This window comes from Budorcas taxicolor, chromosome 13 (genome assembly GCF_023091745.1).
Source record: "Budorcas taxicolor isolate Tak-1 chromosome 13, Takin1.1, whole genome shotgun sequence".
Taxonomy (NCBI): domain Eukaryota; kingdom Metazoa; phylum Chordata; class Mammalia; order Artiodactyla; family Bovidae; genus Budorcas; species Budorcas taxicolor.
Genome location: NC_068922.1, coordinates 65,527,038 through 65,552,363, shown reverse-complemented (window position 1 = coordinate 65,552,363; position 25,326 = coordinate 65,527,038). Strand labels below are relative to the sequence as shown.

The 25,326-nt window shown below is 52.2% G+C and overlaps 1 protein-coding gene across 1 annotated transcript; it reads right to left on the bottom strand.

Moving 5' to 3' along the window:
• Positions 1–6,645: 6,645 nt before the first annotated feature.
• Positions 6,646–14,962, bottom strand: MYL9 (myosin light chain 9). The gene is made up of 4 exons (XM_052650698.1): positions 14,893–14,962; positions 11,712–11,921; positions 8,393–8,554; positions 6,646–7,437 (listed from the first exon to the last, which is right to left on the bottom strand). Exons 2-4 carry the CDS (start codon positions 11,893–11,895, stop codon positions 7,265–7,267), a joined length of 519 nt encoding a protein of 172 aa, XP_052506658.1. The 5' UTR covers positions 11,896–11,921; positions 14,893–14,962; the 3' UTR covers positions 6,646–7,264.
• Between the last annotated feature and the right edge of the window lie 10,364 nt (positions 14,963–25,326).

Sequence of the window (25,326 nt, the reverse complement as noted above, 5' to 3'; positions counted from 1 at the left end):
TTTGAAACAAAAACAGGACTTCCTTGGCGGTCCAGTGATTGAGAATCTGCCTGCCAATGCAGGGGACATGGGTTCGATCCCTGGTCCTGGAAGATTCGACATGCCACAGAGCAGCTAAGCCTGTGCACAGCAGCTAAGCCTGTGCACAGCAGCTAAGCCTGTGCACAGCAGCTAGAGAGTAGTCCTTGCCTGCCCCAACTGGAGAAAGCCCTCACGAAGCAATGATGACTTAGTGCAGCCAAAAATAGATAATTTAAAACCAGAGACGAAAAACTGTGGGACACAGACAAAGCAATAGTAAAGAGAAACAAGTGCAACAACAATAAATGGTTAAATTTAATCATACATTAAATTTAGTTGATCAGTAGCTTACATGTACAGTGAAACCATGTTCTCTTTTCACTGGGTTGTAAATTCGCTTTCTCATCATCCCAGTTGGGGACGTTTTACAGCTCAGCATCTGGGTAAACAAAATCCTTCTAGGCCCACGTACTCAGTGGTAAAGAACCCACCTCCCAGTGCAGGAGATGCAGGTTTGATCCCTGGGTTGAGAGGATCCCCTGGAGAAGGAAATGGCAACCCACTCCAGTATTCTTCCCTGGAAGATCCCATGGACAGACGAGCCTAGCAGGCTGCAATTCATGGGGACGCAAAGAATCTGACATGGCTTGCGACTAAACGGCAACCTTGTGCCTCATAGTTTCCCTGTAGTGGAAGTGGATTCCTTTTATTCATTTTTGGCTTCGCTGGGTCTTCTTCGCTGCACCCAGCAGTGAGCAGGGCTACTCTTTGAGGGGCTGGCTTCTCATTGCGGTGGCTTTTCTTGTTGCAGAGCACGAGCTGTAGGGTGTGTGAGCTTCAGTAGTTGTGGGGCACAGGCTTAGCTGCCCTGCAACATGTGGGATCTTGTCGGATCAGATATAGAGTCCATATCCCCTTCATTGGCAGAAGGATTCTTTACCCCTGGTCCACCAGGGAAGTCCCATGAATTCCTTCTTAAGGGAGAATTTATATCTGACTTGTATTTCTTTCTCAAAAATGAGATGTGCTTATATGCTGTGTCTGTAAGTCTCTGTCCTGAAACATTCCAGAGGAAGAACGTGCTGGAGGGTTTTGCCCAGGGCAGTGACATGGTCCCATGTATTAATACAACTGGAAACTGCCCTGTGGATGGAGGAGAGGCGCGTTTGGGGAGAATCAGAAAGGCTGGTTAAGAGACTCAGTGTGGTTCATGGATCTGTATGCTTCAATGTATGCATTTTTCTATATATACGTTTTGTGCTTGCATGCAAAGTCGCTTTAGTCATGTCCAACTCTGTGCGACTCTATGGACTGCAGCTCACCAGGCCCCTCTGTCCATGGGATTCTCCAGGCAAGAATACTGGAGAGGGTTGCCATTCCCTTCTCCAGGGGATCTTCCCAACCCAGGGATCGAACCCACATCTCTTACAGCTCCTGCATTGGTAGGTGGGTTCTTTACCACTAGCGCCATCTGGGAAGCCCCGTGTATAAGTTACACTTCCTTTTTTAAAACATGAGAACAAAGAAATGTCTCAGTAGTCCAGATGAAGTCCAGCGATCAGAGGAAGAGGCTTCAGGTCAGTCTGACAGTGGGACCAGTCTGGGGACTTGCATGGGATTCTGGTTGCAGAACTGACAGGGTTTGAGGGGAGATTGCACAGCTGAGAGGAGGCACTGGGGGAGGGACGTGAGGCCAGGAGAGGAAGGAAGCCAAGTCACACCGAAGCACTGAAGAGCGTTTCTGCGTGGGGCTCAGGGGTTCTGACCCAGTGAATCAACTCACTGTGTAGCTTAGCAATTCTGCCAGGATGGGGGGGTCAAGAAGAAACCTGGACCCCATCGTCAAATGTCATGGTTCAGTAGGGAAAGACGACAGCCATCCTGGACCAGTGGGGGACGGCGTGGAGGGCCTTTGGGGGAGGAAGTAGACATCGCTTCCTGACCCCTCCATCATACCTCCTGTTCACCTCCCAGATCTGAGGGTGGGGATTAATAACGAAGTGATGGAGCTCTCACCCACCTGGGTGTGATGTAAATTCCAGTTCTGAAGTTCCCTAGCTGTGTGACCTTGAACAGGTTGCTTAACCTTTTTGAGTCTCGATTTCCTCACTTGCAAAATGAGGATTATATCCTATTCGCTCTCATAGGATTTTCGTCTCCTCTTCCCCTTCCTAAAAAAACTGCATTTACAATTTCCCTGCTGCCTTGTAATATGTCTGTATTGTAGATGGACAGAAATGGTACTCAAGGTGGTTCTTGGGTACCTGGGTGAAGAACTCTTTCATTTCAGCTTCTGAGGGCTCCATGGACCCAGGGCCGCCAGTCCCTTGAGCATCTTAGAACAGAAGCAGCTCTGAGGGGGCAGCAGGCGGTGGAGGAAAGCAGAGGGGCTGGAAATGGAACTCTGGGTGACCGTGGGCGACCCCTAGTGGGAAAGTATAGCAACACACAGCATGGCTGCAAGGATGCGTTTTGCAGCTTTCTAACAGATTTTGCTGATAATATATGCTTTTGCGGCAGGTACCAGGTGGAATGCATTGTAGCTTGCTTTTTATTCGCTTGGTTGCAGCCCTGATGTCCTCATTTACGCCATTGTATGTATGGAAGGCGGTTTCCTTTACTGGCAAACCTGGTAAATCTTGTTATTTATATCACTATTTTCCTTAGCTTTTACGGTTGTTGTCCTTTCCAGAGCTTATGAATTCCTACTAGAATCCTCTGAAATATATTTATGTAACAAAGGTGTTTTCTATAAAAGGACTTTAAGATCACAATCAACGCATGTATTTTAAGATTCATTTTATGGTGTTTTTAAGATTCATTTTATGCAATAATTTAAAAGTAGCACTTTATGTACCAGGCACTGTTCTATGTATAAGTTTATTTAATCCTCATAATGACTCTATGAGGTGCATATAATTATCCTCATTATTTTTTTGGCCGTGGTGCAAGGTATGCGGGATCTTAGTTTCTCACCCAGGAATGGAACCCACGCCTGCTGCATTGGGAGCTCAGTCTTAACCACTAGACCGCCAAGGAAGTCCCTGTTATCTCCATTTTATAGTAGAGAAATTGAGCCTTAGAGAGGACAGATAACATGCTGAAATTCATGCTGTTATTAAATGGCAGAACCAGGATTGCAACCTAATTTTGTTCTCTTAATTATTCTATTACCTATGACCTCAAAATTATTTCTCCACAGCTTTTGTAAAATTGGGGTCATCTTTTGTATCTTATAAGCCAATAAATACAGTAATAATAGGCTGACCAACTTAACCTCTAGTCTGAGTCTTGGTTCTTCTTCGCAGTGACCTTGGATCCCCTAGACCTCATCTATAAAACAGGGGTGGGCATGTGAAGAATTATATGAATTTTTTTTTTTTAATTAAAAAACATTTTGGCTGTGCCTGGTCTTTGTTGCTGTGTGTAGGCTTTCTCTCCTTGCAGCGAGTGGGGACTGCTCTTCATTGCGGTGGGCTGGCTTCTCATTGTGGTGGCTTCTCTTGTTGCAGAGCATGGGCTCTACACTCGAAAGCTCTAGAACGTAGGCTCAGTAGTTGTGCTCGGGCTCAGTTGCCTTCGGCATGTGGAATCTTTCCAAACCAGGGATCAAACCCGTGTCCCTTGCTTAGGCAAGTTTCTTAACCAGTGAAATGCCAGGGAAGTTCCCTTATGCTGGTTTTAAAATCTTATGCAGATTTTAAAATCACATTTAGGTTATTAGGTGCTAGCACTCATTCGGTTTCTCCTTTCCTCACCCCACACATTGTTTTTCCCTCCCCACAACCAGGGACGAACCTGGGCCATGACAGTGAAAGGGCCACCTCCTAACCACTAGGCCCCCAGGGAACTCCCCCAGACATTGTTTTTAATACCTGTCTGTGTTGATGCAGGAACATTGATTGGTTGCATCGGAATGCTGCGTGGTATTCCACATCCTGCGTCTGTCACATTTCTTATTCCTTCTCCTTGTGACAGGTGTGGGGCTTCTCGGGGTCTCTCCAAGGCCCTGCTGCCATCTGTGCGGGGGGGCAGTGGACATGGTGTCCTGCCCGTCTGGGCTTGCCCCCAGTTTCTCTGGGAGATGTCTATAGCTGGGGCGTTTCTGAGCCAGAGGGGCTTCACTTGTTCACAAATGCTGGCAAATGCTGTCCTGCGTGGGGGACCAGTCTGTCCCCTGTCAGCCAGTGTATGGGGATTCCCCCTCCTCTCCATCTTGGCCAGTATTTGGTATTATCTGTGTCTCTGATTGGCAATCTGACGAGTATAAAGTGGTCTCTTACTTTTGCTTCCTGAACACCAATGAGGTTGATAGATTTTTCTTGTTGGTTGAAATTCCCTTTTTGTGAGTCTCCTGTTTATACACTTTGCTCATTTGCCTATTAGATTCTACAACTTTTTCTTTTAGATATTAATTCCTTGTTTCATTTTAATACAGTAAAAATGCACCATTTCTAAAAACTGAGTTTTACTAACACAACATTGTAAATCAACCGCAGTCCGGCAGAAAACAATTTTTTTTCATTAAAAAATGAGTTTTAAGGAATTCCTTGGCATTCCAGTGATCAGGACTCTGCTTTCACTGCCGAGGACATGGGTTGGGGAACTGAGATGCAGCCAATAAAATAAAACATGCTTATTAAGTGTTTGTATTTCTTCTGAGATTTTTTTTTTCATATTATTTGCCCATTTTTTCCCTACTGACATGGCTTTTTTTTTTTTTTTTTTTGCAGGGCTTGTAGGGATCTTAGTTCCCTGATGAGGGATTGAACCCTGGTCCTGGTAGTGAAAGTGCCTGAGAGTCCTACCACCAGGGAATTCCCTTTTTCTTATTGAATGATTGAAGTTCTTTTTATACGATAGTATCATTAACTTAAAAAAAAAATTAATCACGCTACAAATATTTTCTCCCCATCTGTACTCGGTTTTAACTTTGCTTACGGTTTCTCTAGCCTTACAGAAACATTCAGTCTTCATCATTTTACATCCACTGGTCTTTGTGTGCATGCGCGTGCATGTCTCTTCTGAGTTTTGTGCCAGACATTGCAGCTTTTGGGACCCTTCGCTATTCCCTCTAAATGTTGCCTGTAAGAAATAAAACTGCTGCTGCTGCTGCTGCTTTTCTAAGAGGCTGCTGTGAGATGGTAATAAATTAACCAGTGAAACGCGCCTTCCTCTTGGGTCCTACGTCTGTGCCACGCGCATTCCTGTTCCCGGACTTTTGTTCAGATTGTCTCCATGCCTTGCAGTACCCTCTTCCTCAGCGCTTTCTGCAACTTCCTCCTGGCCCTGCCCTTCCACACACAGAACGCTTCCCTCTTCCCGTCACCAGGGTTCCTTCAGCCCCCGCCAGCTCTGAGACCAGTGAGGCTGCACTGGTTCCAGCCTGCCGCCCCTGGGTGAGTCTTTCTTTCTGGGGTGGAGGGGGAGGAGGCTTGTGGCACAACGGGGGGGTTGAGACCAAGGAGGTTTGTTCCTGACCCCACGTCCCCGCCTTCGTCCAGGAAGGCCTTTGGTACCACAGTGGCTCTGCCGAGAGACCTGGACCCTGGTGTCCGGCCTGCGTGGCCAGTGCTCTGGGAGTCCTGGGAACTGGTCCCAGTGGGTGGGTAGCCAAGCTCAGTGTCAGGTTGGGATGAGGGTTGCTCAGGGCCCACAGTCTGGGGTCAGAGTCAAGGGTATGGTGTGGTTAGGACTGAGTCTGGGGAGCATTTGGACCCTTTTGGAACTCCTTTGGGGCTGGCTCCATCTAAAGTTGACCTCAGGGAGTTGTGGGGCTGTTTGGAGGCAAGAGAAGGGCTTTCGTGGCTTTCCGCTGGAAAGGGCTGGGTACCTACGCTGGGGCGGCGGCCTGGAGGAGGTTTGGCTTCCTAGGCCGATGCAGGGTCCCCTTAGTGCTCGGCTGACCGCATACCTTTGTGGCTGGCTGGCTCTGGGTGACCTTTAGGGAAGGCAGCAGCACCTGCTCCCTGCTGGGTGCAGATGGGATGTGTCCAGTCCTGGCCTGAACCCCATGGAAGGTTCAGAGGCCAGGGACCAGCTCTCGCTCTGCCCCAGACCTGCTGGGGGGTGGTCTCAGGTGGTCCCTGTCCCTGTCTCTCTGTTCATTCAACCAGCATTTATTTCCCTTCCCATTAGGCTCCAGGTACCATCATCAGTGTCCCCACTGTCAACTGTAACAGGGACCCGTCCTGCTGGTCTCTTGCACATGTGGGATGTGAAAAGCTGTGGCTTACTGTGCTGCTGGTCACGTGGCAGAACCGACCCTCCAGTGCACCTAGACACCTGGTAGCTGCCTGCAGGGAATCCGTTCTTTCTCATCTCCATCCCCTCCTCACAGCTCCCAAAGCCTCCCTGCTCTTCCATGACCACCTGGCTCCCCAGGAGCATTGAGGGGACTCTGGAGACCAGGCTCTAGTCCTGAAGGCTGTGACCTTGACCCTTGCCCTCTCAGAGCCCCAGAACCCCCACTGGGGTTTGCTGTGGTGGCTCCCTCCCAGCAGAGCTTCTCCCCTCAGGATCTGCCTGCTCCCGCAGCTGGTCTGGTCTCAGCTGAGCCTTCCCTGGGCTGGTAGTCAGCGGGTGGAGGGAAGGACGGGGCAGCCACTGGGGAAGGAGAGGGTGGGCGGTGTTTGGGGCCTCAGGGCACCTTTATTTCACCCCAGCCACAGACATACACACCCAAAGCAATGCTCAACCTTCTGTTAGAGGCTCTGCCTCCCCAAGACGAAACGTCCGCCCTCTTGCATCTTCCAGAGCACACTCCCGGTGGGGTGGAGTGTTCTCGTGGCCGGGCACGGTGTCGGGGAGGGGAGTGGCACCCTGTCCTCTGAGAGGGGACCTCGGTGAGATTCGTGTGTTTGTGGCAGTGGCTGGGGAAGGGCTTGCGGGGGCGGTGCAAGTGGAGTGGTGTCCCAGACCAGGACACAGAGCCCTTCCTGTGGGGAGCAGCCGGAAGCGGGCAGGCAACAGCCGAGGCCGGGGCTCTTCTTGGGGCCTGGCTGGCCCAGCTCCCGAGAAGATGGGGTTTCCTCGGAGGGTCACCGGCCTCCCGCTGGCTCTGCCCCTGGCCTGGTGCTGTGCTTTCTCAGTCATTTCCTTCACTCGGAGCTGGGCCCCCGGCCCCTCAGGGGGAGAGTCCTCTGAGAGGGGGCTCTGGGCTCATGGGCACGGAGCCGGTGCAGACGGTGTATGTGGGAGCAGGTGGCTGGGACAGGGGCCGGGCAGGGGGCGCTGGGATGGCCTAGTCGTCCTTGTCCTTGGCGCCGTGTTTGAGGATGCGGGTGAACTCCACATAGTTGAAGTTGCCTTTCTTATCAATGGGCGCCTCTCGGTACATCTCGTCCACCTCCTCGTCTGTGAAGCGGTCACCCATGGTGGTGAGCAGCTCCCGAAGGTGGTCCTCGTGGATAAAACCTGGGGCGGGGGCGGAGGGGGCGCAGGGCCAGGGCCTTGAGACACACCTCACACCCCCTGCCCGGGGCCCCCCCAGGACTCGCAGACCTTGTAGCTGGAGGTGGGGGGCGGGGGCGCCAGGAAAAGACACAGCCCTGGTGTCTGTTCAGTTCAAGGTCACCAGGGCCCAGCGGGAACAGTTCTGCAGTGCGGCTGTCTGCGAGGTGTTTCTGTGGCGGTAGGGATGGGGGCCCTGGGGCTGTGAGGGTTGGGGAGGCCCTGCCTGGGGCTGTGGAGGTGCTGACGGTGCTGCTTGAAGAACCTGGGCCCCAGAGCTCCACTGCCTGCGTCTGAATGCTGATCTCTTCTTTCTAGCTGTGTGACCTTGGGCAAGTTACTTAACCTTTCTTTGCCTGTTTGATCTGGAAAATGGGGAGGAAAATATGCCAACCTAGTTAGGGAGCTGTGACGCAGTCAGGAAAAGGTTCTGACCTGCTTAGGCCTGTGGTGCACCTCTGGCCCCTGAGAAACTGCTGAAGCAGCTACTGCCAGCGGCGTCCCACAGGCCTGTCCTTGGGAGAGACCCGCGGTGGCTGGGAAGCCCTTTGGAGGACCTGAGGGTGGGGGGCGCTGGTTTCTGTAACCTGTTGGCCCACGGGCCTGAGATGGTTTGGTTTCTGGAAGGGTCAAAAGCAGAAGCCAGTGCGTTGAGCCAACAGGAGAGCTAAGAAGTGGGAAGGCTTACGGGATGTGGGCTGTTTCAGTTTAGCCTTTGGCGGGGACAAAACAAGGAAGCAGCTTTTATCGTTCTGGTGGCAGAAACAGGTGGACAGATGATCTCTGTCCTGGCCTTTGGAGGCAGAGGGGGGCCCTGAGGTGCCAGCGCAGCTGGGTGCCACTTGCATACACGGGGTGCCCGGGCGAGGTGTGCAGCCCCAGCCCCATCCAGGCCTCTGTCCCGAGGCTGCCGACTGACCTGAGGCCTCCTCATCGAAGCAGGCAAAGGCGTTGCGGATCACATCCTCGGGGTCTGTGCCGTTCAGCTTCTCCCCAAACATGGTGAGGAACATGGTGAAATTGATGGGCCCTGGGGCCTCACTCATCATGCCCTCCAGGTACTCGTCCGTGGGGTTCTTCCCTGTGGGGAAGGGCCATCCGTGCCTGCTCTCACCTCCCGTCCCCTCCCCGCATAGCCCCATAGACAAGAGACAGTAAATTTAGTTAACTGTTGAAAAGTGTGAAAGGGTAGTCACTCAGTCGTGTCTTGACTCTGCGGCCTCATGTACTGTAGCCCACCTGGCTCCTCTCTCCATGGAATTATCCAGGCAAGAATACTGGAATGAATAGCCATGCCCTCCTCCAGGGGATCTTCCCCACCCAGGGATCGAACCCATGCGTCCTGAAATGCAGGTACCATCTCAGCCACCAGGGAAGCCCTAGTGTTCGTAAACTAGAGCTGACTAGTTAACTTAGTCAGAGAAGGCACTGGCGACCCACTCCAGAACTCTTGCCTGGAAAATCCCATGGACGGAGGAGCCTGGTAGGCTGCAGTCCATGGGGCTGCTAAGAGTCGGACACGACTGAATGACTTCACTTTCACTTTTCACTTTCCTGCATTGGAGAGGGAAATGGCAGCCCACTTCAGTGTTCCTGCCTGGAGAATCCCAGGGACGGAGGAGCCAGGGCTCTGCTGTCTATGGGATTGCAGAGTCGGACATGACTGAAGCGCCTTAGCAGCAGCAGCAGCAGTTAACTTAGTAAACTGTAAAGCCTCCCTCTGGGACCGCCGGTTCTGACTGCCCTTTCCCACTGATAATCGCCGCCCACTCCCCTGGCAGCCTCGACCAGTTGCCTCCTCGGGTCTGGGGTCTGGATATCGCTGTGGGTCACGCTGTCTGAGGTATAAGAGCCCCCCTCTGGGGACCGCTCCCTGCCTTTGGTACCCTGTGTGCCTTATGGCTTTAAATGTCACCGCCTCAGCTTCTTACCCCTTTCACCAATGTGGGACCTGAGGCTCAGAGGTGAGGTGGCTTGTCCTCTGTCACACCGCGAGTGAAGAATGGAGCCAGCGTGTGAAGCCAGGCAGCCAGACCCCAGACCCCAGGCACAGTTTCGACAGTAGGTAAACCAGCGAGCTTTGGTGCCACACAGGCTAAGGTCTGAATCCCAGCTCTGTGGCTGCTTCCCCAGCCCCTGAGGAGAACTGCGAAGATGAAGACGGCAATGGCTGTAATATGCACAGAACAGTGACTGGCACAGCCCTACGGACTCGGAGCAGCTGCTGGGTTCAAATCCCAGCTCCGCCACTTGGTAGCTGTGTGAGCTTGGGCAGATCACTTAACCTCTCTGAGCCCCTGTTTTTCCTCATTTATAAAGTGAGAATGATAATCACGTCTACCTTTGAGATTTAAGATCATACCCGCAGAGCTGCCGCTTGTTACTACCGTTTTATTGTTTGCTGCTCTTGTTTTTACCGTCTGAGCCACCAGGGAAGCTATTCTTTGCTGTTCTTGTTTTTAACACTGAGGATGGTGGTCCTGATTCTTGTTTTCAGCTGTGTCACGTGACCCACAGAATCTTAGTTCCCCTGCTGCTGCTAAGTCGCATCAGTCATGTCCGACTCTGTGTGACCCCAGAGACGGCAGCCCAGCAGGCTCCCCCGCCCCTGGGATTCTCCTGGCAAGAACACTGGAGTGGGGTGCCATTTCCTTCTCCAATGCATGAAAGTGAAAAGTGAAAGTGAAGTCGCTCAGGCGTGTCCGACTCTGCAACTCCGTGGATAGCAGCCCACCGGGCTCCTCCGCCCATGGGATTTTCCAGGCAAGAGTACTGGAGTGGGGTGCCATAGTTCCCCTACCAGGGATCAAACTCATACTCCTTGCAGGGGAAGTGCAGAGTTCTAACCACTGGACTGCCAGGGAATTCCCAGAGGGTGATGTTCTTAACCAGAGACCCTGACTGATCTGTGGACCCACTGACTGAGCTGCAAACAGGAGTGGGGGTTTTTCTGGGTAAACATCCAGTCTAGTCTCTGGGGTTGAGAGCCCAGGTGTGTGTGCTCAGTTGCTTAGTCACATCTGACTCTTTGCGATCCCATGGACTGCAGCCCACCAGGCTCCTCTGTCCATGGAGGCAAGAAAATACTGCAGCGGGTTGTCCTTTCCTCCTCCAGGGGAATCTTCCCGACTCAGGGACTGAACCTGCATCTCCTGCATTGGCAGGTGGATTCTTGACCACTGCGCCACCTGGGAAGCCCGGGTTCTACCTCCTAAATGGGAAGGAGTCTTTGTGTCCCTGTCTCCTCTGAGCCCCACACTCTGCAGTGTCCCCGTGGGATGGCTGGTGCCAGCAGGACACACAGCCCCTCTCCTGCCCAGGCCTCAGTCTTCCTTCCTGCCCCTGACTCCCCAGGGAGGAGCCTCCAGGTGAGTCTGGCCTGAAGCTGGGAGAGGTGTGGCACTGAGGGTGGGGACAGTGTCCATCGTCCGCCCTCCTGGGTCATTTGCCCCTCTCACTAGACCCCCTGGAATGCACACACGGGCCACGGGCCTGAGTGGGCTGCTCAGTGAGGGGCGGTGCCAGGGACTGACTCAGGCATGACTGCCAGAGGCTGCCTCCTCTGCTACCTGAGACCACCCACCCAGTCAGTGTCTGACCCAGATGCTTTCATCTGGATGAAGGGGGCACCAGAAACTGGGGCTGAGGGGGATTGTCTGTGGCCAGTGCATGGGGAGCAATGTGGAGGCAGACCACCTTGGTGTCTGGTGGGCTGGCATCTGGGGGCTGGTGTCTGGAGGCCTGGCCTCTGGGCCTCAGTTTCCCCATCTGAGCAATGGTGCAAGGTGCTGGATTCCTGAGGCCTTTCAGCTCTGACATTCTGAGTCTGGGGAAGTCACTGGAGTCTGCCTCTCAGAGTCTGACACAGGTGACCTCTGAGGGAGCAAGGAGGTGCCCTGGCCTCCACTCTAGGCCTCAGTTTCCCCATCTGTACAATGGAAAGTCTGCAGTTTTGTAGTTGCTGATCCTTTTCCTTCAGTGAAGTGGCACCAGGCAGTTGAAACCGCAGATCTGCCTGAGGCAGGAATGGGCCTGTCTGGGTTCAAGTCCAGTGCCGAACTGCTCTGTGCCTCAGTTTCCCTGTCTGTTAAATGGAGAAAGAGGTGGCAGCTCCTCTCCAGGGTGGGCACCTCAGTCAGGACACAGGAAGTGTTCCCTGAGGGATGAGCCACCCCACCGCCTGCTCCAGCCGCAGCCCTCATGGGCCCACTCAGCCCCCCAGCCCTGCCTCTGCTCACCCATCGAGGCCAGCATGTCGTGCAGGTCCTCCTTGTCGATGAAGCCATCCCGGTTCTGGTCGATCATGTTGAAGGCCTCCTTAAACTCCTGGATCTGGGACTGGTCAAACATCGCGAACACATTGGACGTGGCCCTCTGTGGCCGCTTCTTGGTGGTCTTGGCCTTGGCCCGTTTACTGGACATCTTGGCTGCAGGCGTGTGGGGCTTTCCTGTAGGCAGAGGGTGCAGATGGGAGAGCCAGTGACCCTGGGCCAGAAAAGCTTCTGGCCTACCCCACCCCACTCGGCTGTTGGCGCCTGGGCCTGGCCTTCGTGCTCCTGTAGGCTGGGGGCTCCTGCCACCCGGCTCATCACAGAAGCAGCCAGCGTTGGCCCTGTGACATGCTCTGAAACAACTTCCTCTACCTCTCTGAAGTGTTTCCTCATCTGGAATGGGATAGGAGGGCCCAGCCAAAGGGATCCATTGACTTGTGCCCGAAAAGCCCCTGGCATGGTGCCCGGCCCAGAGGAAGCTATTTCTGCTGTCATGGTGTGGGTAGACACTTAGGATTGGGTTCGGTGCCAACCATTTCCGTGCTTTATCTCCCTTAATCCTCAAGAGCATTCACACCATCCATCTCTTTCCCAGTGACAAGGTGGGCAGCCTTGGGAGAGGCCCCGAGGCTCCCTGCCCCCAGCAGCAGGAAGGAGCCGGTCGGCGGCCCTGCATTCCTTGCATTCCTTCTCCTCTCCTCCTCCTCTCCCTCCTCTGGAGGTTCTGGAAGGCCAGGGCTCTGGGCAGCCTCCCTTCCCCCCACCTGTCCACACTTGACCAGCCCCTTAGGGTGGGGGACAGACCTGATTTGGGCCCTGCTCTTTGTTCTCCCTCTTCAGTGCTTATAGAAGCATAAAGCTTCCCCAGACTGAGCACTCCAGCTTCCTGTTACATTTGTTTAGGCCTGGCCTCCGAACCTCCAGCCAGTCTCACCCATTGCATGCAGACCCCAGTACTTCACCCTGAAGCCCTTGAGGGTTCCTGCCATCCCCCTCTCCCACCAAGCCTGGCACAGAAGGAGGCCCTCTGAGCCTCTCCTACCCTGTTCTCTGACTCGCCTTGCCATCCCTCTTGCCAGCTGTGATCCTGCCCAGCTGGACCTCTGGCTGCTCCCAGATACCCCCAGACTTTCCTTCTTGGTTCTTCCCTTGAAACAACCTTCCTACTTGAGCCCAGTTCTTCAGACAGCCCTTGGGGAGCAGCTCCCCCACCCTGGCTTTGACAGCAAACACTTAAAGGTCTCTCTCCATCACAATCAGTCAGGGCTGGTGTAAGCACCCTGAATTATACCTAAGCCCATGGTGGCACTCATAGATGCTTGCTTAATGAATGATCTTGAAGGCAGCTAGCCAGTCTACTGACCCCACTGTACAGATGGGGAAACTGAGATGCAACAAGGGGCTCTTTCCCTGAATGCTTGTTGTGGCTTCTGGGGCAGTTTGGGGCCCCAGGACTGCTGCCCCCTCTTTCCTCTGTCCTGAGTCTCGTGGTTGAGGATCTGCAAGAAGCCTTGACTGCTCCTCAATCTGTCTTCCAGGCCTTTATCCCATGACCTTGTCCAAGTCACTCTGGATCTTTGGCCTTTGAGATCTTAAACCTTGAGCTGGGATGCTGGCCAGCCCCAGCCTTTCCCCACAGGCACAACTGCCTATAGTTAGAGACTGTCCCCCTGCACCCACACACCTGGCCCCCAGTGCTTCTCGTGTGGTTCAAGGTGGGTAGACAGAAGCCTAGGGAGGGGGTTGGGGTGGGACAGTGCCGTGGGCAGGGAGTGCTTCGAGGAGCCGGGTGTTCTCTGGAAACTTTAACTCACGATGCCCACAGAAGGCAGCCGAGGAGAAGTCCACCGCGCCCAGCAGAGACTGCCATGGTCCCCGTCAGTCACTGCCACCCCCATCTGTACAGTTCTAGGGCCGATGTGGCAGGAGTGGCCAAGAGCTCACCCACTGCTCTGATCCTGGCTTGGTTTCCATGGCCGCCCCATGCCCGCCCTCTCTCTCGAGGGGCTGTGACAGGGCTTGGAGCACTGAACCTCGCAGGGTGGGGAAAATGGGGTGCCCCCACCGTGCAATTAAAAGAACTGGTGTGCCCATAAGAGGGATAGAGTCCAGCTGGAAGCCGGGACCCCTGGGCTAGGCTTAGGTCTGGGGATGGCAAATGGCCTTTCCTGGTGGGCCGATGGTAGTTGAGGGGCACTGTTGTGACCAGAGGCAATTTGTAGGCTTGATTGAGGAACTGGGGTCAGAGCCAGGCTGAGCTCTTAAGACCTGGAGCCATCGCCGCCTCCTCCTGGGGGTCCTAGACACCAGGGATCAGATATAACTGGTCCTTGGCCTGCTACAGCTAGGTGCCACCTCCCCACCTCTGACCCTGGAAACCCCACTGTAACAGCAAAGACACGGCCTGAGTCCCCCATTACCTCAGGGTCTCTATGGCTGGCAGTGCCAGCTGCCTTGTTGGTAAACTCGCCTCCCCTGAGGGGGAGTTATCTGACTTTTTCCTGAAGTAGCCAGAGCAGCTGCAGGGCTGGGGAGGAGTGGGGACCACTTCCTGCAGCCCAGGGCCTTGTCAGGCCAGGGGGTACAGGGGATGAGCCCTACAGCCCTTGGCCAAGCTTCCCCACCCAGAAGGCCTAGGGGGGCAGCGGGCTCAGAGCAGGGAAGTCCTGGAGATGGCATTCAGCGTTGGTGTGATGGCGGAGACAAGCTACCCCGGTCTCCATCCCTCTTTCCTGGCCAAGGAGATAGGGGAGGGGTCAGGGGTGCTCCGAGGGAGCCTAGCAGGGCTGCTTCCCGTCTGTGACACAGATGCGTCCTCTAGAGCAGGGAATGCCAGCGACCCCAGGCCCCTCCCGTCCTCCGGGACACCTCGAGTTCTGGGCTCGGCATCTCTAACTTCACAGCGAAGGGGCAGGGCCTGGACAGTCTTCCCTTGCTGCAGGCCCACTGGTTCCCAGAGCCTGTCCAGTCTCCCTGCTGCCCAGCCGCCGCCCGAATCCCCGTAGGACGGAGCGACCTTGCCGCCCCAGCCTCACTATCTGTCCCTGGCCAGAGACCCTGCGACCCCCACCTCCCCCTCGCGACCCCATGTCCCAGCCGCGTCCGTCACACCGCCCACACCAGACCCCCCGGGCCGCGGGGCTCCCACCTGGTGCGGAGAAGGTGCTGGCGCGGTGCGCGGAGCGGCTGCGGAGCGAGGACCGGCGGGCCGTCGGTGGGGTCTGGGCCCGGGGGTGGGGGCGCGGGGCGGGGCGCGGCGCCGGGCCTTACAAGGCAGAAGAATGTGCGGCGGCGGGCAGGGGCGGGGCCGCGGCAGCCCGGCCTTATTTGGCCGCGACCCACGGGCCAGGGAGGTGGGGTGTTCCCGGGTGAACCCCGCAGTCTGCGAGGGCCTTCCCCATGGTGGGCTGGGGGGGCTGGGGGAGGGGACGGGGGCGAGTGGGGGGCCTGGACAGCCCGGGGAAGGGGGTCTGTCTGGGCCGGTCCTTCCTCTCTAGCGAGGCCGCCGGACCTCCGGGGGCCTCCAGCTCTCGGACCCCACCCCCACCATTCCCCCAGAGCCCGCGCCCCGGCCTATTCCCCGGGGAGAGCTTCTTTCCACCAGGCCAAGTACGGCTTTTTTCCACTCCCAGAGAAGAGCCTGCTGCACTCACAGGTTCCTGCGGGGGTGGGGCGCCCAAGGGCCTTAGGCCAAGTCACTCTCCAAGTGCCCTCGGTGCCCTCACCTGCACAAGGGGAGGGTGGTGGTGAGAATTAGTGGCCAGGAAGACCCACGGAGGCCCTGGGGCGCCAGCGAGAGCTGGGACCGGGGGACCCCCGGAGCATCCTTGCTAGTGGGGCTGCACCCCCAAATCCCTCTCTTGTTGGCCTGAGTCAGAGGATGGGGGCTGGGAGGACAGACCCGTTCCTCTCGGTCTTTGCCATCAGGCCCTGTCCGTCATTGTGACCCCCGAAGGCCCAGCTTACGCATCAGCTCCCACCCTGACTCCTGCCTGCCTTTCTCTCCTTCCCTTTGATCCAACGCAGACGTTCCATTCCCGAGGGAACTTTTCAACGTCCAGTTACTTGCTTGGTAAATATTAACTGACAGCTGTCTGGCACGGTGCTCGAGTGCTGGGGAAATAGCAGTGAACTGTAGTGCTCAGGAAGCTTTTGTTCTTGTGGAGAGAAATGTCATGAACCCGTAGCTACACAGCTTGGAGGGTAGAAACAAATGCCTTGAAGGAAAATAAAGGAGGTGAGGGGAGAGAGAGCAAAGGAGAGGTAGGGGCTGCCTTCCAGGAAGGTGAGGGAGTGAGCCCGGCCCAGTGAACACCTGAGACAGAACCCCTGTAGGGGGCGCTTGTCCAACTCCTGGTCAGGGTCACTGAGGGACAGAGGCTGGGAGAGGAGGTCTGAGAAGCAGTAGGGACCTAGCCCCGGGGATTCTTGTGTTACTCCAAAACTGGGTTTGCCTTTTGGTGGATGTCAAACCAATAGACACTGCCAAGCCAAAGATCAGGAGGAGGAAGGAAATATTACTTCCTGTAGTCAGTAAGGAGAGCACGGGGGAATCTTTCCTAAAGCAGTGTCTCCCTGAACAGCAAAACTGGGGGAGGCTCAGCTGGTGAAGAATCCGCCTGCAATGTAGGAGACCTGGGTTTGATCCCTGGGCTGGGAAGATCCCCTGGAAAAGGGAACGGCTACCCACTCCAGTATTCTGGCCTGGAGAATTCCATGGACCCCATAGTCCATAGGGTCACAGAGTTGGACACCGCTGAGTGACTTTTGCTTTCACTTTTAAGCTAAGGGTATGTGCATATTCATGAAGGGGTTAAGCAGAGGAGAATTCCTCATAGAATTGCGGCCAGGGTTCACTGAGTCCAAAGTTTAGTTGATTGAAGTCAAGAGGGTCAGTGTCATCATTCCTTCCTCTACCTGGGTGGGAAGTTCAGTTCCTGGAGTACTCAAAGATGAATTGTTATGCATAATCACTTGAGGAGGAACTGGGACTGCGCTTTATCACCACTGTCTGCCTCTTTTCTGCATGCTATTGTTCCCTTAACATCATTCATTACCGAGAACTGTTCAAGGGCAAGCTTTGTGGCCAGGCTTAGATCATAAAATGGCTTAGGCCAGAATGGCTTCCCTTATGTGAAGAAAAGCCATTCCTGGTTCTCTTTCTCCAGGGACCTCTTCGCTTACCTGCTTACACTTGCAGACCTCTGTAAGACCTTAGAGAGTTCTGAGCAAAGGGTGGCATGATCTGGCTTATGTTTTACCTGAATCCCTCCTGGAGTGGGGGGGTGGGGCGGCGGCGGCAGGGAGCAAGGAGACCAGTGAGGAGCTATTGAGCAGGATGAGGTGTCCAGACTAGTGAGCTGGCAGTGGGAGAAATGATGGGATTCTGGACATATTTTAAAGTTGCAACTGGTAGGATTTTCACGTGGATTGGTGTGTGTGTGAAGATTCCAAGGTGATTAATGTGTGTGTGTGTGAAGATTCCAAGGTGATTAAGTAGTTAATCTCAGTGGGGATTGTAAGTAGAAAAATACGGGAGACCCCCTGTAAGTTAATGGGTACTCGAGAAAGCAGGTTTGCTTAAGCACAGAACCAAGCAGGCTTGCTTAGCAACAAAACCAGGCCACAGAAGCAGGAGACATGCCCCACAACAATAAAAAAACTGTGGCATGAGCCCCACATCTTGCCCAGTGAGCACAGTAAGTTACTGATCCCTAGGACATGCTCTCTGCACACAAAAATAATTTGTGGACCTAGTTTGACCACACAGGGACAAGAAAACTCCCCTGTACAACCCGGAGGATGAACTAATGATGAAAACATGACTCAAGGAAGACAAAGAAGGTCTTCTCCCCCTCCCCACTTATCCTTTGATTGTAAAACTGTAGCCCAGTAAGTTCTCGGGTGTGGCATTCCTCACCTGTCCACTTGCAAGCCTCACAAGTATCCTATTCTAATAAATCACTTCTCATCTACCACTCTGCTTTCGCCGAATTCTTCTCTGCACTGAGACATCAAGAACTATGGTACTGGAGCTCTTCAGAGCCCTGGAAAAGACACCATATACCGGTTTCAGTCTGAGCAGCTGGAAAGGAAAGAGCTGACATTGTCTAAGCTGAGTCTATGGAAGGAGCAGGTTTGGTGAGGAATCAGAAGTTCTGTTTTGGACATATTTAAAACTTACTACATTTTAAAAACTTTATTTTGAAATAGTTTCAAATTTAGGATAAAGTTATAAGAACTATACAGAGAGTTCCTGTATACCTTCATCCAGATTCTGTACTTGTTAGCATTTGGCTTCCTTACATTCTCTTCTGTGTGTGTGTGTGTGTGTGTGTGTGTGTGTGTGTGTGTGTATTCTCCTCCCAAACCAGTTGAGAGTAACTTGCACAGATCAAGCCCTTTTACACTGAAATACCTCAGTGAGTATCTCCTAAGAAGGAAAGTATTACATATCCATAATGCAATGATTAAAACCAGGGAAAAGTAAAAAATTGAAGTATAGTTGATGTACAGTATTATATAAGTTATAGGTGTACAATATAATAATTCACAATTTTTGAAGGTTATATTCCACTTATAGTTACCATAAAATATTGGCTATATTCCCTACATTGTACCATGTACTCTTGTAGAACTGTTTCTTTAACTTGCTTTTCATTGCTGTTATTATAATCATATGTACTGGCCTGCCTCAGAGGACCCTGCTTCTCTGCCTGACTGTTAAACTAAAGTGCCTTTGTTCAGTTCACAAGGAGATAATCTGACCCTGCCCACCTGTGAAAAGAAGAGATTAACACATCCCCTTTAACACAGCTGGTCATTCCTGGACATGTTTTGCAAGACTGATGGCCGTTTTACTTTACTTCTCCACCGCCTCTCCCTCTCTGTTCTGTCTTTTCACTTTACTTCCTCACTCCTTCTCTTTTTGGTTCTATGAAAGAAACTGGAATCCAGACCCCTGAGAAAGATAGTTATTTTGAGTCATTAATCTGCCATCTTCTCGGCCTGCTGGCTTTCCGAATAAAGTCATATTCCTTGCCTCAATACCTCTTCTTTTGGATTCATAGGCCTGTCATGTGGCGAGCAGAGTGAGCTTGGACTTGGTAACATATCTTTGTAAAAATCAGGAAAATTTTAACATCAATTTAATACTATTGTGTAACAGTCCATATTCAAGTTTTGCCAATTATCCTGATAATGTTCTTTAAAAAAATTTTTTTTTCTGCTCTAACAGCCAATCCTAGGTTGTCATATTTCTTTGATCCTCGTGTGTGTGTGTGTGTGTGTGTGTGTGTGTGTGTGTGTGTGTGGTTCAGTTCAGTTGCTCAGTCGTGTCCGACTCTTTGCGACCCCATGGACTGCAGCACGCCAGGCCTCCCTGTCCATCACCAACTCCCGGAGTTTACTCAAACTTATGTCCATTGAGTCGGTGATGCCATCCGACTATCTCATCCTCTGTCATCCCCTTCTCCACCTGCCTTCAATCTTTCCCAGCATCAGGGTCTTTTCAAATGAGTCAGTTCTTTGCATCAGGTGGCCAAAGTATTTGGAGTTTCAGCATCAGCCCTTCCAATGAATATTCAGAACTGATTTTCTTTAGGATGGACTAGTTGGATCTCCTTGCAGTCCAAGGGACTCTCAAGAGTCTTCTCCAACACCACAGTTCAAAAGCATCAATTCTTTGGCACTCAGCTTTCTTTATAGTCCAACTCTCACATCCGTACATGACCACTGGAAAAACCATAGCCTTGACTAGGTGGACCTTTGTTGGCAAAGTGATGTCTCTGCTTTTTAAGATGCTGTCTAGGTTGGTCATAACTTTTCTTCCAAGGAGTAAGCGTCTTTCAATTTCATGGCTGCAGTCAACCATCTGCAGTGGTTTTTTGTGTGTGGTAAAACAGCAGGATTTACCGTTTTAACCATTTTGAGTGTATCGCTCCTTGGCATTGAGCACATTCACATTGCTGTACAGCTGTCGCCTCTGTCCATCTCCAGAAGCATTTCATCTTCTCAGCTTAGACTCTGTAGCCCAGTGAACAGCCATCACCTGTCCTTTTCCCTCACCTGCTGGGCAACCACCCTTCCCCTTCCTGCCTCTGTGAATTTGGCCACTCTGGGAAACTCATATAAATGCAATCACATAGTATTTGTCCTTTCGTGACTGGTTTATTTCACTTGGCATAGTTTCTTCAGGGTTCATCCATCTTGCAGCATATGTCAGAATTTTCTTCCTTTTTAAGGTTAAATACTATTCCGTTGTGTGGAAAGACCACAGTCTTGCTTATCCATTCATGTCAATGGACATTTGTGTTGCTTCCGTCTTTTGGTTATTGTGAAAAATACTGCTCTTAATATGGGTGTACTACAGGTATCTTTTTGAGTCCCTGCTTTTGATTTTCTTTTTCTTTTTTTTTTTTAGGGTATATATCCAGAAGCAAAATTGAAGGATTATATGGTGACTCTGTTTTTAGTTTGTTTTTTTTTGGGGGGGGGGGGGTTGGTGGGAACTGCCATACTGTTTCCCATGGTAGCTATGCCATTTTACATTCCCACCAAGAGTGCACTAATTCTAATTTCTCTACATCCTTGCCAGCACTTGTCATTTTCTGTTATTGTTTCTTTTTGCTAAATAATAGTCACCCTAATGAGTGGGAAATGATATCTCATTGTGGTTTATTGTCTTCCCACAATAATTAATGTTGAGCATTTTTCATGTGCTTATCGACCACTTGTGTATCTTCTTCGGAGAAGTGTCTATTCAGACTCTTGGCCCATTTAGGGAATGCCCTGGCGGTCCAGTGGTTAGGACTCGGCACTTTCATTGCTGCGTGGGCCTGGGTTCGATCCTTGGTCAGGGAACCAAGATCCCACATGATATGCAGTACAGCCGAAAAAAAAAACACCCCAAAAGCTGCTTAAAAAATCAGGTTGTTTGCTTTTTTTGTTGTTGAGTTGTAAGAGTTCTCTGTATATTCTAGATACTAATCCCTTATCAGATACGTCATTTGCAAAAATCTTTCCCATTCTGTGTACCTCTCTGTTTAAGATCATTTTTAAAACTTATATTTATGTACCATAAAATTCATTCTTTTCAAAGGTACAATTCAGTGATTTTAAAACTCAGAAAATTTAAAAAAAAAATTCACAAATCACCACCGTGTAACTCCAGAACATTTCATCACGCCCAAAGTGAAAGTGAAAGTCGCTCAGTCGTGTCTGACTCTTTGCGACCCCATGAACTATTACAGTCCGTGGAATTCTCCAGGCCAGAATACTGAAGTGGATAGCTTTCCCTTCTCCAGGGGATCTTCCCAGCCCAGGGATTGAACCCAGGTCTCCCACACTGCAGGCAGATTCTCTACCAGCATCACCTCCAAAGAAACTGCATACTCATTAGCAGTCAGTCCTCCCCTCCCCTTCCCCCATCCCCTGGCAAACACTAATCTACCTTCTGTCTCTTTGTTTACTCCGGAAATGTAACGTAAATGGATATAATATGGGGCTTCTTTCACTTAGCATAATGTTTTCAAATTCCATGTATGTTCATTCCATAACATGTATCAGTGCTTCATTCTTTGTAAATTTGTTCTTTTTTGGCCACACCACATGGTTTGTGGGGTCTTACTTTCTCAACCAGAGATGGAACCTGGGCCCCCTGCCCTGGGAGCATGGAATCTTAGCCACCAGACCACCAGGGAAGTCCTGTTAGGATTTTCTGAATGAGAGATCATGTGATCTGCAGATAGAGATAGTTTAACTTCTTTCTTTCCAATTTGGATGCCATCTGTTCATTCACTTATTCATTCTAAGCTCATTCTTGCCTAAACGCCCTGGCTGGAACCTACTGTACAGTGTTGAATAGAAGTGGCAAGAGTGAAACTCTTCATCTTAGTTCCGGATCTTGAGGGGAACGCTTTCAGTCTTTCACCATAAAACATGTTAGCTGTGGATTTTAGGGGGAGGGGGGATGTTCCCTCCTCAAGTGTCAGCTCGAAGAAGTTCTAATTTGTCATGCATTCTTTATCATGAAAGGGTGTTGAGTTTTATCGAGTTTTTTTTTCTGCATTGATTGCAGTGTTTTTAATCTGTCAGTTAGCTTTGTTTTGGCTATGCTGGGTCTTCGTTGCTCTGTGCAGGCTTTCTCTAGTTGTGGCGAGCTGGGGCTATTCTCTAGTTGTGGTGTGCAGAGTTCTCATTGCAGCGGCTTCTCTAGTTGCAGAGCACGGGTTCTAGGGCGTGAGCGGGCTTCAGTAGTTGTGGCACATGGACCTAGTTGCCCCATGGCATGTGGAATCTTCCTGGGCCAGAGATCAAACCTGTGTCGACTGCATTGGCAGGTGGATTCTTAACCACTGGACCACCAGGAAGTCCATCTATCTGTCCCTGAGCTTTTCTGTGTCTTTCACAGACTAAGATTTTTGGAGAGTCCGGGTCAGTTACCTGGTACTTCCTGAGATTATTCTGTGGATTTTTAAAAATTTCATTTATTTGTTTGTTTTTGGCTGTACTGGCTCTTCACCGCTGTACATGGGCTTTTCCCTAGTTGTGGCAAGTGGGGGCTGCCCTCTAGTTGCAGCGCGAGGACCTTTCATTGCAATGGCTTCACTTTGCAACGGCTTCTCTGTGGCTTGCGGGCTCTGGAGCACAGGCTCAGTAGTTGCAGCCATGGGCTCAGCGGCCCCCAGGTGTGTGGGATCTTAATTCGTGGACCAGGGATCGAACCGAGGTCACTGAACCACCAGGAAAGTCCCCAAATGGTGATTTTTCTAACCCTTCTCATTTCCTTTTACTAGTTGGTGGACATGTTAACTTTGAGATTACCTGTTAGACATCTAAGTGGCGATGGTGAGTAGGAAGTGTAAAGTTCAGGAAAGGTTCAGGCTGTAGATTTAGATGTAGGAGTTCTCAGTCTATAGGAAGTTAAAGCCATTAGCAGTTGAGGGGCTCCAAGGGCCCACATCCCCTCTTGGTCACAGGACTTCTCCAGGCCTGGGTCCCCTGACCTGTTTTGGGGACAAACTCGGGTGCTGACTGGGTCACCAGAGTACCATGGCTTCATGGAGGCTGGGACTGGGGGCTCCTGTCTTAAGGGAAACTGGGTTCTATGAAAGGAAATGACCTTGCTCTGTTCAAAGCTGGTAAAAGCTCTTGGACTTAACCTGGCATTCAAGGCTTGTCCAGTGCACCCCTCCCCAAGCAGCAGCACAGTCCTACCTGTCTGCCTCTGCTCTCTGTGTCCTTCACTGCCGCAGCTCGGAGAACTCCTGCTCATCCTTCAAAGCCCAGCCCAAATATTACCTTCTTCAGGAAGTTCCGCCCCTGTACTCCCCAACAAAGTCGTTCATTTAAGAAATATTTCCTGATGCTAGGCACCAAGACCAGTGAAAAAACACTCTATTCCTGCCCTCGGGGAGCCCATCTGTCTCCCTGGTGGAGACCGATACTGTATTCATTTGTAATCTCACAGATCTAAGCACCAGCGACAGCAACAAAGGACATCACTCTTGTGCTCTGAATGGAGAGCAGGGGGTTTGCACCAGCCTGGCCTGAGGTGTTTTGGGAGGGTTTCCTTGCAGAAATGCCGGCTGGCTGGAAGGCAGAGGGCAAGGGACGGGCTCCCATGGGTGGTGCACCCAGAAAGGTGGGCAGAGGCCACCAAGGTGAGGAGGCTGGATTTTCTCCCACTGGTACCGGGAAGTGTGCAAAGGGTCCTGGTCAGAGGGGGACTTTTGAGGGAGTGGAGGGGGTGCTTCTGAGGAGTCCCTTGGCTGCCGTAAGGAAAAGGCAGTGAGGACTGCGTTGATTTTTCAGATCAGCCAGATTCAGGTGGGTAGCAGATGCCCTACTTCATTTTATTTTTAAAAAATATTTATCTGGCTGCATCAGGTCTCAGTTATGGCACGCAGGATCCTCGTTGCACAGGCTTCCTTGGCATGTGGGATCTTAGTTCCCTGACCTGGGATCACACCCACGTCTCCTGCATTGCGTGACAGAGTCTTAACCACAGCACCAGGCAAGTCCCCCAACTTCACTTTACATTTCTCTTATCAGCCCCGCTCCAGGGCTGGTGGTGATGGGAGCTTCTCATCTCAGTTCATCTGGGGTCCTCGTGGTCTCTGGCTCAGAGGGCTTGGCCCTTTCTGTTCCGTCAAGGGTTGTGCTCTGGAAACGCAGACGCCAAGGATTCTCAGGTGCCCTGGGAAGCTGCCTTTCCATGAAGAGAAAAACGCCTCCCTGATAGAACAGAGTGCAGGAAGGGGACATCATCTAAGCCATGCTCATGTGCAGACTGTTTAATCTGAGTCTCGTCATGAGGAAACGGAAATCCAAATTATGTAACATTCTGCAAGATGCTTGGGAACTTTAAAAATGTCAGGATCATGAAAAAACAAGTGGGGAAACTGGTTTTGCTTCAGTGAGAGTAAAGAGACATGGCAACGTGAGAGCAGTGACTGGTCCTGCTTTGGATCCTGGCTGGATATGAAGGAGAAGCCGTGGAGGCTGTTGCGGGCCATCTGGAGTGTGAGCCCCGCTCTAGCTGGTGTTAAGGCCTCGGTGCTGTCCTGGGTAAGGGAGGTGCTTGAGGGCCCCTCGGCCGTTAAATTAAGGGGGTGACAGTGGCACTGGGCTTCCCGGGCGGCGCTGGTGGTAAAGAATCCGCTGCAGTGCAGGAGAAGCAAGAGACGTGGGTTTGATCCCTGGGCTGGGAAAATCCCTGGAGAAGGAAATGGCAACCCACTCCAGTATTCTTGCCTGGAGAAACCATGGACAGAGGAGTCTGGCGGGCTACAGTCCATGGGGTCGCGAAGAATCGGACACCACTAAAGTGACTGAGCGCACAGCACCCAGTGGCACGTGCTCACATGGGAAGGAGTGTCCCTGTTCTTAGGTGTCGCCTGGTGTGTTTGGGGTGAACCAGCATGGTGTGTGCAACTTATGTTTAAATGCTTGAGGTGAGGGAGATGTTTGTGTCCCAGAAAGGAACTATGCAAATACGGCAAAATCTTGCCAGTTGGCGATTCTGGGTAAAGACATGAAACGCTCCTTTCAGCCTGGGGAGGCAGGCTTCTCCTCTGCTGCGCCAGGAGGGCTGGGAGCAGGGGCCCAGATTCAGCACATCAGGTGTGTCCCTCCCCCCCGCAACTCATGCTCTGACACGGGGTGTGCAGGGCTCTCCCTGGTATGACCCACAATGCCTTGCCCCTGCTGTAGCAGAAACACTCAGGCTCTGAAGGGGTGAGGGTCCTCCTGGTGCCCCGAGGCTGGGCTGGCATAAAGCTTGGCTGCTGATTGGTCAAAGCCAGGGGGAGCAGCTTCTATATTCCTCCAGGCTTCTGAGCATCCAGCTCAGTGCCCAGGCCACCTGAAACTGGTTCACTTACCCTCGAGTCACTCTCGGCTATGTCTCAGGGCAGGGCTAGGTCCAGGCAGCCCCAGGAGTTAATCTGAGCCACCCGTGGTCACTGGATGCTCAGCCACCACTACCAGGATCTAGACATGAGGACACCCTGCTCCTAGTGAAGGGGGTCCGGCCCAGTGGCTTCAGATAAGCTCACAGACGGCCCTGCTGGAGAGGGCA

Excerpts from the sequence above, each read along its gene's own strand:
- MYL9 (XM_052650698.1), bottom strand. The coding sequence starts at position 11,895 with ATGTCCAGTAAACGGGCCAAGGCCAAGACCACCAAGAAGCGGCCACAG. Across the intron at positions 8,555-11,711 it reads CGACATGCTGGCCTCGATGG|GGAAGAACCCCACGGACGAG; the intron begins GTGAGCAGAGGC and ends CCTTCCCCACAG. Across the intron at positions 7,438-8,392 it reads CTTCGATGAGGAGGCCTCAG|GTTTTATCCACGAGGACCAC; the intron begins GTCAGTCGGCAG and ends CCCCCGCCCCAG.